Source organism: Alternaria viburni (genome assembly GCF_023758015.1).
Source record: "Alternaria viburni strain BMP 2772 chromosome Unknown scaffold_7, whole genome shotgun sequence".
In the NCBI taxonomy this organism is placed as follows: Eukaryota; Fungi; Ascomycota; class Dothideomycetes; order Pleosporales; family Pleosporaceae; genus Alternaria; species Alternaria viburni.
This window is the reverse complement of record NW_026055776.1, coordinates 1,340,506-1,355,551: the sequence shown is the minus strand read 5'-3', so window position 1 is coordinate 1,355,551 and position 15,046 is coordinate 1,340,506. Positions and strand designations below refer to the sequence as shown.

Genomic DNA, 15,046 nt, shown 5'->3' with positions numbered 1-15,046 from the left:
GGAGCGAATATAGGTACTGGCATGTCCTACGCTATGAATGATGAATATGATCAGCTAAACAATGCTGTATGATACAAGCTCTATACTTGGTAGCTGTGACGTTTATGCCTTCCTGTCCCCATGCCACCCTCCTACTTCCTCCTCTCAAACACGAATAGCGCCTCGTCCTTGCCCGCAAAACTCGGCAACGGCATCCTTAGCACCAACTCAAATTGCTTAAGATTCTTCTCCACCCACTCATCAACCACCACATCCTGAAACCCCGTAAACCCATTCCCGTTCTGCGTCCCCGCAACCACGATCCTGTCCCCCGCGAACGCCTTAAGCAGCGTGCCCGTGAAACCCCCTGTCGCCTGCGGATACACAAGCAACAACACACAGCCCTTCCCACCATCATGCCGTTTGAGATACTCCTTTCCATCCATGATAATAGTATCTTTAATCCACGTCACCCGATACTCACTAACCTGATTATCAATAGCCCGAACATCAAGTCGCTTCTCCGTACCAATATGCGAAACAGGGAAGTTGCGGAGCATATACGTCCAATACCCATTTCCACTCCCTATATCCAGGATAGGCAATACATCTTCCTTTGCCGGCCGCGCCGGCTGAGCCAGTTTAGCCAAAACATGCAAAGCGGCGTAAGACGGGACGACGCAGCCGAAATGGTGGTAGAAGATTGGGAGGATGTGATGCGAGATCCGCGTGTTTGTTGTTGAGGGTAAAGGTCCCGCCCATTCTAGTTCTTCACAGGAGTAGGCCCACAGATCGAGGTAGGGGTTTTTGTGTTGGCGGGGGGCTTTTTTGGGGTCTCTTTTTGCGGGGAGCAGGGTTTGGGTTGAGTTGTTGAGGTAGCGGCTGGTTAGGTGGTTTCCTATGCGTTTGCGGAGGGTGTCGGCTTTTGCGGATTTGGTAAAGTTGTTTAGGGCTGTGGGGAGGTTGTTTTGGGGGGAGAAGAGGGTGGTATAGGCTTGGATCTCTTCTGGTGTTGGGTATTGGGGCGGGTCGAAGGCCTTTCCTTCGTCGTCATGATACCATCCATGGAGACCGTGAGCTCGCTTCGCTTCGATGGCTCTTTGGGTCGCGTGGAGGGTTGTTTCGGCTTGGGCGCGGTAGATGTATTTGTCGGTTGGGGGGATGCCGAAGGATTCTCCTATACATTGTGCTAATGGCTTGTTGCTGTGGGTTGGAGAGTATTCTTTTTCTGTCCAGGCCTCGAAGAATGCATCGGGATTGAAGTTGGTTAATGCCATGTTGGTGGTTCACGGGTAGATGCCGATCCGCGATTATGCTTGCAAACCTGCACAACCACCAGTACAGTTGGTATTCCACGATTCCAACTCTTCCTCGTGCCGGTACGTCAACTCAGAACGGTAGATGGTAAACAACGCGCGAATCGCAATAGTTTGGTCGTAGTGCTGCGATCGGACTTGTTCCGCAACGTCTTCGGCAAGCGGCCAATGAGGGCTAGCTGAGAAAGAAGCAGGGGCGATTCCGTCATCCATCGGTAATCCGCCTGGTCAGCAAGCGTCTTCTCTCTTCCCCACAAGAGGCTGTTACTAACCTGGCCGTGCCTTAGTCACTCATTGCAAATGCGATGCGCGAAGTCAATGAAGCTTCGACATGATGCGCGAACTAACCCTCCCCCTACTAACAGCTATAAAGGCGCCTCGACGCTTTCGATGCCAGGATTCTTCCTTTCGTGATGACAGACACACCTGGTGAACATCGCTCTACTACAACAGATACTTCGTATTCGACAACCACAAAGACACTTACAGTAGTCGTTGGTCTTGTCGCAATCATCCTGGCTTTCTCAAGTACTTTCCGCAGTATCTGGTTCCCTGCTGTTCTTACTAAACCCACCACACGCGCAATGTCGACCGCAGGCCCAACTTCAATGAAGCTCACCAAGCGCGGTTGGTCGCAACGCGGACATGCCGACCACGACTGGCTATACACATACCACACTTTCTCCTTCGCTTCGTACTATGACCCCAGACACGAGAGCTTCGGCCCACTGAGGGTCATCAACGAAGACAGAGTAAAGGCCGGCACCGGTTTCGGTACGTACACCCCGTCCCATATGCACGCCTACTCTTTTCTAACACTACCAAACAGGAACACACAGCCACGCCGAATTCCTCATCTTCAGCTACATCGTCAACGGCGTCCTCGAACACAAAGACAGCATGGGCAACCTCGAAAACCTCAAGCGCGGCGAAGTCCAATTCACCTCCGCCGGCACCGGCATCCGCCACTCGGAATACAACCGCAACACCGACTCCGAAGTCCACTTCCTCCAGATCTGGGCCAAGCCCAACAAGCGCGGTCTGAAGCCGCATTACGAAACGAAGAAGTTTACCGACGAGGAGAAGACGGATAACTTGGTTAGAATAATGGAGTCCACGGACAGGTTGGAGAAGAGTAAAGGTGCTATTGGGCTGCAGGCTGATCTTAGCATGGATGCGTCGATTTTGAGCCCGGGCAAGAAGGTTGTTCATGAGCTGGTTGCTGAGGGGCCGAGGAAGCTGTTTGCTCATGTTGTTATGGGTGGACGGTCGCAGCCGAAGCAGGGTGGAGCGCAGATTAAGATTGGGGATCAGGTCTTTGGGGAGGGTGATGGCGCGTATGTTGAGGGTATGAGCGGGCCTGGCAAGATTGAGATTGAGAGTGTCGGCGAGAAACCAGCTGAGTTCTTGTTGTTTGATATGGGGCCTCAGGATGCATAGACGGATTTCTAGGATGGTTTCACATGCTGATTTTCAAGATAGTAATACACGTTTGGAGTATCTTGCGTGTGCCATTTCAGTACGCTGCCGTCCATCCAAAATATTCCGCATCCGACATGGTAGGATTTTCGTCGACCTGGGGGAATCCATAGATTTCGTTCTTGAGCCTTCGCTTCAGCTCTTCCAGCACTCGACGATTCCGCTTACTGAAGGTTCCTGGTCTGATTGATGTCGCTAGTGGGACTGTGGGTATCTTGAGTACACAGCTGGTGACCATCACCATGTATACTCCAATGGCTACGCTAGGCTCAGCTTTTATCTTCATGGATTTTGGAGTGAGATGGGATCTTCTGCGTGAAGAAGAGGTTGGAGGGTGATTATACGCGAGTTCGTGACCTGGTGGGATCGGAGGTGTAAATCTTCAGCGGTTGGCTTTCACTAATCGTTTGATAGCTACGCTGTCTGCCTTTGAAGTCTATGCAATCGGTTTGCTGCCCGTTCGACATCTGATCGAACGCCAGGGTCGCGGTGTCATAGATGCGATGCCAACGCAACGGTTTGATCCTCTGACCACCAACTTATTGCCAGCACACAAATCCACACCCTGACACGCAAACACTAAGTATCTCATCATTTCTAGGTTCAGTGTCCGGCATCCGACCACCTCACCGGTGTCGTTGCTGTATAATCCGGCTCGATCAACACATGCTGTGTCAATGAAGCGTCACTACCAATCGACTCGCTTTCGTCATCAGCGTAATAGCCCGATGAGCTTTCCGAAGGCATTCTCCTGAGACCAGGTCTTCTATCTCGTGCAAGAACGACACCACAACCATATATGGCACAGCATAGTGCTGCGAGGAGGATGCCTACTAGGACGCCTATCGCGAAGTACGGAAAACATGGGGGCATGTTTGGAGGGTCTTGGTTTGGGTTTTGGATAATACCTGTCATGATTCGTGGTCGGTTGAGTGAATGGATGGTGGGTGATTTATGACTGAATGAAGCTACCGGAGAAGCTAATGTAGCGTAGTAGCAGGGCGCTATATATACATATTTCGGCTTGCCCTTCACATCATCTGGGTGCGTCAGCTTACCAGACGCGCCTATCATGCGCACCTAACGCCTCCCCCCAGCGTTTGTTTCCCTTATCAGCTTTGCCTCAACGATCTCAAGGCTTTTTGTCCCATAGTTCTTCCAGTATATCTTTTCTTCTTGTCTTATTCACCGCGTCGTTCGTAAAAGGGTTTCCACATTCGTATCTTGAGTCACTGTGCGATACTTGCGTTTCCTTACCTTTACCGGGAACGTCTACTCTGTGGAAGAGGCTCGGAGACTCTTCGTAATGGGACGACGAATCGCTGATGTCTGATCGGACACTGTATCTAGAGCTCGATGGATACGCCGGTCCTGGTACAGTAAGGCGTTGTGCGACGCTATGCGGTGGTGGCTGCACTTCTTCCTGTATAGATGTGGCTTGAGGCATAATAGGTATATTGCGCAGACCATGCTCCTCATCTCTTTCCTGAGATCGATGGTGGAGAGACAAGAGTAACCGGAAGGTTAATATGATCTGGATGAGGAGGACAAGGAGGATGACTAGGCAGATTACTGCTATGCTTTCGATCTCCATGTCGCATTTGTTGAAAAATGAGCAATGGGCATGGTGTTCAGACGAAGGAATGAATGAGAGATGTATCTATCGTGAGCACACGTACGCGCAACGCGTTGTTATGATGATACCGACAGCAGAACAGCCAACGCAGGACGAGGCGTCTGGGAAAGAAGTCTATTCCAAATCTGGATCTGGACCACACGATGACGTTAATCACTCCGTCATGTCCCCTAACTCCGCGATTTCCTTGCTTTCTTTCTCTCTTAGCTAGCACTTGTCACTGCACACGTCCGTTACACACAGGTTCCAAACACCTCTCTCTTCCTATCAGAAACCACCGTAACCATCAACCCCGTTACTAAGCATAATACACCACCCCCGGATGCGCATTCTCAGCCGTCTGCGTCGGTCTCGGCCGCGTCGTTCTATAATCGTAGTATAAGTCTGACTGAGGATCTGTTTTCTTGGGTCCAGCGTGGTAGTTGCGCGTTCTGATCTTCATGCGTCGGAGCCACTCTTTGAAGAGGACCCAGCGCCAGATGAGGGGGGTCGGGGAGTTGGGCATTTCGGGTGAGTGAGAATTTACTCTTAGATTGTGTACCGCGAGCTTCAGAGGTTTTTTGGTGGTGCACAAGATTTGGAGAAGACGGTGTCGCGAAAGATGTGCAGAGAGGTAGAAAGTATAACAGAATTAGTGAATTCATTAGTGGATGACACTTATCGTCACGACTGGCTGGGTGCCTATGTCACTCGCCACCCACTTCACATCGCGAGGACGCCCACGTCCACTTTCATGATCATGAAGTAGAAAAGAAGAAGAGAGTGACGAATAGATATTCAATTCCAGGTACACAACCAACTAGCTTTTCTGGTGGCATCATTCATGGCTTGTATACCCGTGTCATTTGGTACACCTGATCGTCTTGTTCCTTTCAACGAGTTGATTGTGTAGCGTCTTGTGCACAACCGCGGATGCGAAATGGGTGCGTATCCCTCGCACGATAGTTGTTCTCAGCTGCGCACTGGCATGGGCTCCTTGACGGTGATAAAGATCAGATAAGATACCAACGGAACGGCGAGGCAAAGGCCGAAGAGCATGAGGATTTCGTATAACTGATTCATTGCAGGCGCTGATAATGGTCTGGGTGTGCTTGATCGAGATACGCTTACGCGTTAGGTATCTAGTACGATGTATGGGGTTTTGCGGAAGGAACAGAAGACGAGGCCGGTTTCCAACGATATAAGCACCAAGGTCGTCATTCCGCCATCACCACTGCCAGCGTATCGCCCCTTCTTAGTGTCGCAAAGCGCTAGCCACATCATTCCTCCAGAAAACATTCTCCTTCTCTTTGTCCCTATCTCTTCCCAGGCCAGCGCTCACCCAACACATAACTATACCGCCCCCTCTTCTCAATCCGCGCATCCTCGTCACATAATTCCCCTTCATCAAACCGCTCATACCGCGGTAGAGCCGAGACTTCACTGCTTCTTCTCGTCACTGCTCGTGACGGCCTCTGTAACATTATCGCACCGTCTTCCAGCCTAACTCGTGTCGACCCTTGTACCAAATCGGCGAATTCATGTTCGTTGTCTCGCTGGACCCGTCGTTGATGCATCTTCATGCAGACTTTGTAAATGATGCGTAGCACGATCAGGCCGGCGGCGATTATGACCATAACCCATAGTGCTTTGGCGTTGGGCCAGGTGAAGTCGGAGGCTGAGGCATCGTAGTTGCTGTCTGGGGTTGTCATGGCTGTGGCGATGAAGGAGGTAGTATACACGAGTTCCTAGAAGACATCGTGAATGACAAAAAGGCACATTGCACTTGAAGAAAGGTAAAGATAGTTTGAAGATATCCGAACAGCAAGCTGCTTCGCTGGCGAAGAACCGGAAGCCGTGCTGGCAAACGCGCAAACGCAGTTTAAGCGTGAGAAACGACACCTAGCGACACATCGTCGTGACAACATCTTCACGTCTCTCGTTTCGAATAGCAAACATTATTTCCTAACTTTGCCATACAATGCATGTAACCTTATCGTTGTTACGTCTCAGTATACTGGATCAACCCTCCTTCTCATCAGCATCCGGCTGATCCTCGTCGTGATAATCATTGACTCTCGGTCCCTCAGGTCCTTCAAGCGATTCGTCTGCTTCGCGAAATGCATCTACGAAATCTATTCGCGCTAGGACGATGTCTAGATAGAGGGAGAGAGCAAGAAAGCCTGCGATCAGCCAGGTAGAAGTGTCCGCCATGGTTAGATGCAAGACACTGTGTTGAGATGTGTTTTGAGAAATCCTTTCGAAAGCGTAAGAAGTTAGATGACAGGAATACAAATGCAGAAGTAAGAAGAAAGACACGCAACTAGTACAGAGGGCGACGGGAAGTACTAGCCAAACGACCGTACCAGCAGCCGAACTCTGATGAACAAACACCTGGATCAGGTAGGAGACCAAGGCGTCTACGTGTATGCCAAACATCCGCGATTGCGAACGCGATGTACTACCATCTATCCTAGCAATATACAACCGCAAGTGTACTGTATTGACCTTCATGGACATGCTTTATCCAGTCATTGATAACAGCGCTGTTGTAGAGCAAGCCACGTAATAATACCTGTATATTCTGGTCCTTCTACAGCCTGTTATCTCCGTTTTCCGTTTCCATCATCTCTTGCTATCCTTCAGATACGCGTTCCAATCAGTCTTCTCGCCCTGAACATCAACTCCCGTCACGCCATCCCCCTCAGTCCAGCCCTGCCACTTCTCCAAGCCAAACAGATGACGCATGGTAGGACGGCCATGGGGGCAAGCCCACGGCTTGTCCATACTGCCCATGTGTCGAACAATTTCCCGCATGCGTGGCGTCTGAAGGGTCTTACCGATCATCACCGAACTTCTGCAGGCGCGGCTTGCGAGTAACTTCCTGACCTTGGAGGGGCGCGGTATATGCGACGATGTGGACATGGACGAAGACTGTGGGCTTTCTACGATGAGTGCGAGGAGTTCTTCTAGATCCGTAGGTGTAAAGGTGACTTCTTTTGACATTGGCAATGAGACCAACTGCGCATGGTTGTCTGCGCCATTTTCATCCTCGGTGTCTAGATCGACAACAAAGCCGTTTGCGGTGAGTGAGGGTTTGTTCGCGCGGATAACTTCCTTCTCCACGGCAGTCAGCTCAAGAGGGTGTGGGTGGACTAGTCGCTGTGGCACTAGCGTTGTCGTGGCAGCGAGACGCTCAAAGTTGTACTTCTCGTCACTCGCATGCTGGTCGATGATGAAGAGGTCTGATGTGGGTGATGTGGATGTAGGCGGCCGTACAGCGATGATGAAGCCAAGATTGAATTGACCAATGATGCGCATTTCACTGAAGTCGGCTTTCGTTACTGTAAGGCTGAGACGTTCTTCCGGGTCTTCCTGATTCAACTGGGTGCTGGTCGGTAGCGCAGTTGTCTCATCGCTCTCCGCAATCGACGCGTCGATGGATGCCTGCACATTTTGTAGGTGCCGAGCGATGGCACCCACATCCGTCTCGATGACACGCTCAAGGTTGATGGTCCAATACTTCTTCTGAGTAACCTTGAATAGCTTGTTGGCGCGCTTGAGGTTCATTTCGGTGGGCCGGGCTGCGGCCTCTTCAGCGTCAGCAATGAGCTGCGCAATCTTCGCTTCTTCCCTCTCTTTCTTTTCGGAATCTTCTAGATACTCATCATCATCTGTGATCTCGGCTTCAGCTTCAGCTTGAGGCTGTGCTTCACCATCAGATGAGGCTTCCTCTGCTGGAGCGTCTTCTGGAATGACTGTTGCGCGTGGCGGTGGCGCGCTGGATGAGACAGCGATATCATCCGTCCGCGGTTCCTCAAAGCCGCGGGACGGCAGGCGCTTATGCGGAGATGGAGAGCGTACAGGTGCATCAGACATAAGACTGTCCTGCGCGACTTCAGTCTCGTCCTCCCCCTCGTCCTCATCATTCTCCTCTTCCTCACTACTTTCAGCTTGGGTACCCGGTGCTGCAAAGCCGCTTATACCCTTCTTGAATAAACTCCGCTTTGGTGTCTGATTCAGCGGCTTACCGGAGAGAGAAAACTTGGGTGTGTGTATCCTAGAGCGTTTGGCAGCCATCGATTGACTCCCTGTACCGATTGTGGAAACCGTCGTGGTGTCACCAACAGTTATAGTAGCTTGTTGGATTGGCGTGCGCATTGGACGCATACGATCAAAGGCGTTTTGGATGGTACTTTGTGACCAGGATTTCTGCGGTGTCTGTACTATGGCCGGGATTGGCTGCTGTTCATCGTCACCGTCATCAGTGGATTCTGGACGCTTTAACGAGATGACTGGCTCCTGCCTGTGAGGACTCTGAGATGCTATGCGGGCATTGAAATCTTGTACGATTTTCGAAGGTTGTGAAAGCCTGACCGAAACCCCTGGTGCTTCGTCTTCTGGTTCAAACAATGGTGACTGTGACCTTGAGCGCGCTAGCTCGACCTGACTCTTTTTCTCTGGTGAAGGGCTGCGTGAAGGGACATGTGAATCGGACATGGGCTCTTCGGGAGACTCTCTGTTCTTGGAGGAGCTGGCTCTTCTAGGTCTTACCATTGGACGGACCGTTCGTTCTTCGGAGTCCCTGCCAGCAAACCGCTCAATGAGACTTGCCTTTACGAAGCCTGGACGGACATTCATGTCGGGCGTGTCTTGAGGAGATAGCAATTCACCTCTCTTTGGAGTCTTTTGGGGAGGCTCGACAGCATCTTCCGATTCACTTTGGTCGCCTGCAATTGCTGGGGTGGTGCTTTCACGGGGTTGTATTGTTGGCGGCTTGAAGGCGGATGTGGGTGTCTTCTTGCCCAAGAGTTGAGCTTGAGGTACACTCTGATCATGGCCCTCAAATAGCTCTAGAAGAGCGTCCTTGAGTTTCTCCAATAGCGTAGTCTGGTCGTGGAGCATGATGGTCCGCTTGTCTGGACTCACATTGACATCGTAGGCATTCGTGTCCAGCTGGATGTCTGCAAATATAAAAGCCGACTGCGTGATGTTATAGGATCTGTAGACCTCATTGATCGCCTTGGCAACTTGTGGCAGAGCACAAGGCCGCGAATTCACAAAGAACATCTGTCGGTCTTGTGTCTGGCGGCCTTCACCCACAACAGGGCGGGAAATGTGGCCCACTATCTTGACTGTTTTTGAACCTGTTTCCTCTTGTGTGCTCCAGTTCTTTGCGCTTTGTGTGGCACCCAGCCGGCTCGAAGGGTCCATGACGAATTCGAGGCTTAGAGGAACCAGGGCAGCAATTGTCTTTGCGCCGTAGACATTGGAGATGTTGTCTCGCGTACTCGCATTCGCGTTGGTCGAAAAAGCCACCGTCTTCTTCCTTAACCAAGTCAGTACAATGGATGGGTGGATGGATATTGGATCTGCACTCACCCTTTCGGTATCTGATTGCTCACCGAGAACTTGACGCCTACGCTGATGCAAGCATATGCGTTCAGCAGCTGCAGCACTTTGTTGTACTCCCGCTTGATGTTCTTCTCCAGCTCCTTCCGCCGTACAGGTAGGTTATGGAACAGTGTCTCGACCACCACAGTCGTGCCCTGCTTGGCTGCTACCACCGACGTCCCCTTCAGCTTGCCGGACTGCTCGAACTCCAGCTTTGTACCCTTTGGGCCGTCGGAGGGTCGAGCCGTAATGATGTGAAAGTTGGATAGCGCGCATAGCGACGACAAGGCCTCGCCACGGAAGCCGAATGTCTGTAGGGACGAAAGGTCGTCGTAGGTAGCGAGTTTGGACGTGTAGTGCTTAAGCGCGATCGTTTCGTAGTCGTCTGGGGAGATACCAGAGCCGTTGTCTTGAACCTCTATGGCATCCAGGCCATAATTCTTGAAGCGCACCTCTGTTCACTATCAGTCAGCTCATGTCAACCAGAAATCGTGGGGCGAAGACATACCAACTGATGTGGCGCCTGCATCGATGCTGTTCTCGACAAGCTCTTTGCAGACTGACTCCAGACCAACAATGACCTGGCCGGACTGGATCTGATGCACAGAGCGGCCCTCGATGGCCTTGATGGTGGCCATGTCAACCCATGCCGAGGTGACGTCCTGGAGACGGTTGAATGCGGACGGCGTGACTACGCGACGCGTTTCGGGCTAGCCAATGGACGTGACGCGCTAAATGTGGGGGTCAACCGGTCGTACTCCGCACTGAGGAGCTTCCCGCTTTACGTTTCAGACTTCAGGATAAACAAATTGCGCCTTCGACACGTTTTAGTTTTCAACCCCCAGACTTCAATTTTCTTCGCTCTTCGCATGCAAGATGAATGATCCAAATGAGCTCGAACAGCTACAAGCGGTCGTCCGTCGGATGGCCGTGCAATCGCAATTCGAACACGATCTGTGAGTGCCAGAAACAACTGCGTCCGCGACGTAGGCGTCGCATGTCCTAGCTATGGCAGACTTGCACAACGACTCGCACCATTCATTCGGGTAGCTGACGTTTTTGCAGAATCACTAAAAAGAAGCTCGAGCTTGAACAGATCAACAAAGCAGCACGCGCCAATGATGTCGTGTATCAGAAATATACACGCTACTACGCAATGAAAGACTGCCTGCGGCTCATGAATCTGATGCATCAAAAGCTCCCCGTAGAGCTACGCGACTTGGTGTACGAGTTCCTCTGCGTTGAACCTGATCGTCCGATTCCCGTTGGGCCATACTATCACTTCCGCAAATACGATAAGCCTTTTCACGATCCATTACAGAGGCAACATTACGACGGCTTCGTGGGACCAACCATTTCGTTCAGGGGGGCGGCACCACCAGCTCCTTACCGCGCTATCACCGGTAACAATCCGGACGTCGATGTGAAGACAGGGAAAGCCGATGACAGCAACGATGTGCAATTGAGCCTGGAACTTACAGAACGCATCGCGAACTTGGAGTTAATCCATCGGGATTATGATCGGAGTTTGGTCGACGACGATAATACCACTGTCCTTCCTGACGGCCGAGTCAGAGAAGAACACACACACAAGCCACCAAGGGATATGCCACTTCCATCCAGCCATTTTCTGGACCCCAGATACGTTGGTGCGGAAGCTGCGTATGAGATACAGAAGATATACTACGGGCTCAACACATTTTCCATATGCAGCGTTGAACGGGCTATATACAGCTTTTCCGAAAATCACTCCGGCCACAACATAGTGGGATACGACGACGAAGATGGTACCCCCTGGGAAGTACCGGAGGCCGTTCAGACAAAACCACTGCTGTACCCCAGGAACCACATCAGAAATCTCCAGGTTCGCCTGAAATTTGAGCACTTCGACGAGTATATGCAAAGAGATCACCTCACGGAGCTTGATAAATACTCCTACGAACGACGCTTCTTACGCTTCACGGAGCAAAACTTGGAAGGTCTCGGTCAATTTCTGAGGGAGCGGTCCAAGCACGATATCAACATCGAGTTTGTTGTCATGAGTGAACTCCCAGATTTCACAGATGACCAGTTTGGACTGAGCGCTCAATGCAACTACGTGAATTTCCTGCAATCTATCAGGAACTGGGTTTACATCATGAAGTATGACTGTGACAACATCTCTGTCAAGGTCACGCATCATGACCCACCGATGTCGGCTTTTCCGCGTGACATCAGTGGGTTATTCGGTTTGACACAAAAGCAATGGGAGCAAGTAAGTATAGCAATCGCCAACGTCAGGCTAAGTGACCAACACTGAGCTAACACTGATACAGGAGAAAGCCGTTCATCAGGACGAACGAGCCTGGGTGGCGCAATTTTACCTTGCAATCCCATGGATGGATGCGAACGACATCTCGTTTGGCTATCCCGCTGTTGAAATAGACCACATGCTTCGCGAGCGATGGGGCATGGACTCGATTACGGCTACCGAGGCCACGCTTCCCATTACAGAAGGCAGATATTGGCCCAGCTCTATCAACCCGGTGCCTCTTGACCGCAGGTGGGGCTAGAGGGACTCGAGAAGAGGAAACACCCTAGAGCCTACATCAACGCTAGATCTTCTAATCTATCTCTCTGTTCCAGTGTAATCTTCAGACTTGTTCGGGGTTTCCCTTGTATGATGTGCCATCAATGCTATCGGCGCTTCTATGTTCGTAGATGACGACTACTACTGTCAGACCAGGTATGGCCTTGTCGCAGTTTGACATTGCAGCGACATTCCCTACCGCGACTTTGAGAACACTAATCTTGGTAGCATGTAATTGGTCGAATCGAAAATTATTGGGCATACTTCACAGGTGGCGTGCTGGACATGCGATGCGCAGGCTCGAATGGGATGCCGTGCTTTGCGGCGCGGGCGAAGATGCCGATTGGCCGCGTGCCTGAAAACCAGGGCAGGAACTGTATGGGGCGGTCCCCGTCCCTCGATCTCGAGATCTGAGACCTACAGTGGATTTCTAAGACAACGCACGACTTAGGCTTAGTCTCCGAACAACGTCACTGCATGTGCCGGCGACACGCATGCGTCGTATGGTCGTATCCGCCGACCACAGATGCCGCGCTCTATACGGCAGCATCATCCATGGGCGTCCACTCGTCGCGCGCCCGGATGTGCTAAATCCGACTCGCCGGGCAGCGCCAGGCCTATAACGCACTAGAGTCCGAAAGTCGATGTGATTGACATGGCTCCTTTTGCAGTGGCCACCGCTCGCGCCAAGCCCTGCAATTAAACAATCAGAGATCCTCTTTTCGGCTTCGTCCTCGCGCGGGAATATAATACGGCGTCGATTGACTCCCTTTGGCTTCCCTACGTCCTCCCCTCCGCGACCCTCGCGCCTCCCACCGTACACAACACTGCGCGGCGCGATCCTAATCTCTTCGACATGGCGGTCAACGCGAGTTTTGTCTCGCCGACGGCGGACGCAAAAGTTGCGCATGTCCTCCAGCAATTCGATACCAGCGGTCTCCTATCCTCCGTCTTCTCCGGCTTCAATGCCTGGAAGCTCGCTCTGACGCTCATCATAACGGCGGTGGCGTACGACCAGTGTAGGCATTACATGTGTTACGTTTGCGCCGGACATTGCTGACACTCGAGCAGTCAAATACATCTGGAACAAGGGCTCAATCGTCGGTCCCTCGTGGAAGATACCCTTCATCGGTCCATTCCTCGAGTCTGTCAACCCCGATTTCAAGAAGTACCACGAAAAATGGATGTCCGGTCCTCTCAGCTGCGTATCCGTCTTCCACAAGTATGCCACCCCGTCACCTGCCCTCAGTCTGTGCCTATACTGACCGCTCCTAGATTCGTCGTCATTGCCTCCACCCGCGACATGGCCCGCAAGATCTTCAACTCCCCCGCCTTCGTTAAGCCCTGCGTCGTCGATGTCGCGCAGAAACTCCTCCGCCCCGAGAACTGGGTCTTCCTGGACGGCCGTGCCCATGTCGACTACCGCAAAGGTCTCAACAGCTTGTTTACTCGTCAAGCGCTCGAACAGTACCTACCGGGCCAGGAGGAAGTCTACAACACATACTTCAAGCGCTTTGTGGAGCTTTCGCAAGTCGAGAACAAGGGCAAGCACATTCCGTGGATGCAAGAGTTCCGCCTCATGATCACTGCGTTGAGTTGCCGTACCTTCGTTGGTCACTACACCTCTGACGAGGCCGTCAAGAAGATCGCCGACGACTACTATCTGATCACCGCTGCGCTCGAGCTTGTCAACTTCCCTATCATTATCCCCTTCACCAAGACCTGGTACGGAAAGAAGTGCGCTGACATGGTCCTGGATGAGTTCTCCAAGTGTGCCGCAAAGAGCAAGGTCCGCATGGCTGCTGGTGGCAAGAAGGAGTGCATTCTCGACTTCTGGGTAGACAACATGATCGAGTCTGAGAAGTACCGCAAGAGGGTTGAAGCTGGCGAGAAGGTCGATGACGCCGAGAAGCCCGCGACTGTCATCCGCTGGTTCAGTGATCTTGAGATCTCTATGACCATCTTCACCTTCCTCTTCGCTTCCCAGGACGCTACCTCTTCTGCCGCCACATGGCTCTTCCAGATCATGGCTGACCGCCCCGAGTACCTCGAGAAGATCCGCGAGGAGAACATCAAGGCCAGAAATGGCGATGTGCACGGTACTCTTTCGCTTGACGCCATTGAGAAGTTGCAATGGACTCGCGCTGTCGTCAAGGAGACTCTCCGCTACCGTCCCCCAGTCATCATGGTTCCTTACCTAGCTAAGAAGGACTTCCCTGTAACACCTGAATACACCGTTCCCAAGGGCTCCATGGTCATTCCTACAACCTACCCGGCACTTCACGACCCTGAAGCATACCCCAACCCAGACTCGTTCGAGCCTGAGCGATGGATCACTGGCAACGCTGATCAACAAACCAAGAACTGGCTCGTATTCGGCACAGGTCCCCACTACTGCCTGGGCCAGACATACGCGCAAGCCAACCTCATGTTGATGATTGGTAAGGCCAGTATGTTGCTTGATTGGGACCACAAGGTCACCGATCAGAGTGAGGTGATCAAAGTGTTTGCCACCATTTTCCCTATGGTAAGTCGCATTGCGCACCATCTACATGTCTTCAGATCATTCGCTAACCCCGTATAGGATGACTGCCTTCTTACATTCAAGGACCGAACAGCGGCATAAACAGTCAATGTTCTATTCAGCTACGTGATGCGCACATTGAGCGATCTTTTCTTGCATCTGCGTCCGTA

The 15,046-nt window shown here is 51.9% G+C and overlaps 6 protein-coding genes across 6 annotated transcripts; 3 read left to right on the top strand and 3 right to left on the bottom strand.

Moving 5' to 3' along the window:
• Positions 1 to 131: 131 nt before the first annotated feature.
• J4E79_004429 (uncharacterized protein) lies at positions 132 to 1,256 on the bottom strand (the record flags this gene model as incomplete). Its single annotated transcript, XM_049353314.1, has 1 exon — positions 132 to 1,256. The coding sequence occupies one exon, from the start codon at positions 1,254 to 1,256 to the stop codon at positions 132 to 134; it is 1,125 nt and encodes a 374-aa protein (XP_049212693.1).
• Positions 1,257 to 1,879: 623 nt separating this feature from the next.
• On the top strand, positions 1,880 to 2,735 carry J4E79_004428 (uncharacterized protein; the record flags this gene model as incomplete). Its single annotated transcript, XM_049353313.1, has 2 exons — positions 1,880 to 2,069; positions 2,125 to 2,735. 2 exons carry the CDS (start codon positions 1,880 to 1,882, stop codon positions 2,733 to 2,735), a joined length of 801 nt encoding a protein of 266 aa, XP_049212692.1.
• A 3,094-nt stretch (positions 2,736 to 5,829) lies between these two features.
• On the bottom strand, positions 5,830 to 6,101 carry J4E79_004427 (uncharacterized protein; the record flags this gene model as incomplete). Its single annotated transcript, XM_049353312.1, is given in 2 exon segments — positions 5,830 to 5,864; positions 5,882 to 6,101. The coding sequence occupies 2 exon segments, from the start codon at positions 6,099 to 6,101 to the stop codon at positions 5,830 to 5,832; spliced, it is 255 nt and encodes an 84-aa protein (XP_049212691.1).
• A 913-nt stretch (positions 6,102 to 7,014) lies between these two features.
• On the bottom strand, positions 7,015 to 10,421 carry J4E79_004426 (uncharacterized protein; the record flags this gene model as incomplete). The annotated part of the gene is made up of 3 exons (XM_049353311.1): positions 7,015 to 9,718; positions 9,772 to 10,237; positions 10,292 to 10,421. 3 exons carry the CDS (start codon positions 10,419 to 10,421, stop codon positions 7,015 to 7,017), a joined length of 3,300 nt encoding a protein of 1,099 aa, XP_049212690.1.
• A 238-nt stretch (positions 10,422 to 10,659) lies between these two features.
• On the top strand, positions 10,660 to 12,335 carry J4E79_004425 (uncharacterized protein; the record flags this gene model as incomplete). The annotated part of the gene is made up of 3 exons (XM_049353310.1): positions 10,660 to 10,739; positions 10,849 to 12,037; positions 12,099 to 12,335. The coding sequence occupies 3 exons, from the start codon at positions 10,660 to 10,662 to the stop codon at positions 12,333 to 12,335; spliced, it is 1,506 nt and encodes a 501-aa protein (XP_049212689.1).
• An 873-nt stretch (positions 12,336 to 13,208) lies between these two features.
• J4E79_004424 (uncharacterized protein) lies at positions 13,209 to 14,978 on the top strand (the record flags this gene model as incomplete). Its single annotated transcript, XM_049353309.1, has 4 exons — positions 13,209 to 13,371; positions 13,424 to 13,574; positions 13,628 to 14,879; positions 14,937 to 14,978. The coding sequence occupies 4 exons, from the start codon at positions 13,209 to 13,211 to the stop codon at positions 14,976 to 14,978; spliced, it is 1,608 nt and encodes a 535-aa protein (XP_049212688.1).
• Positions 14,979 to 15,046: the final 68 nt, after the last annotated feature.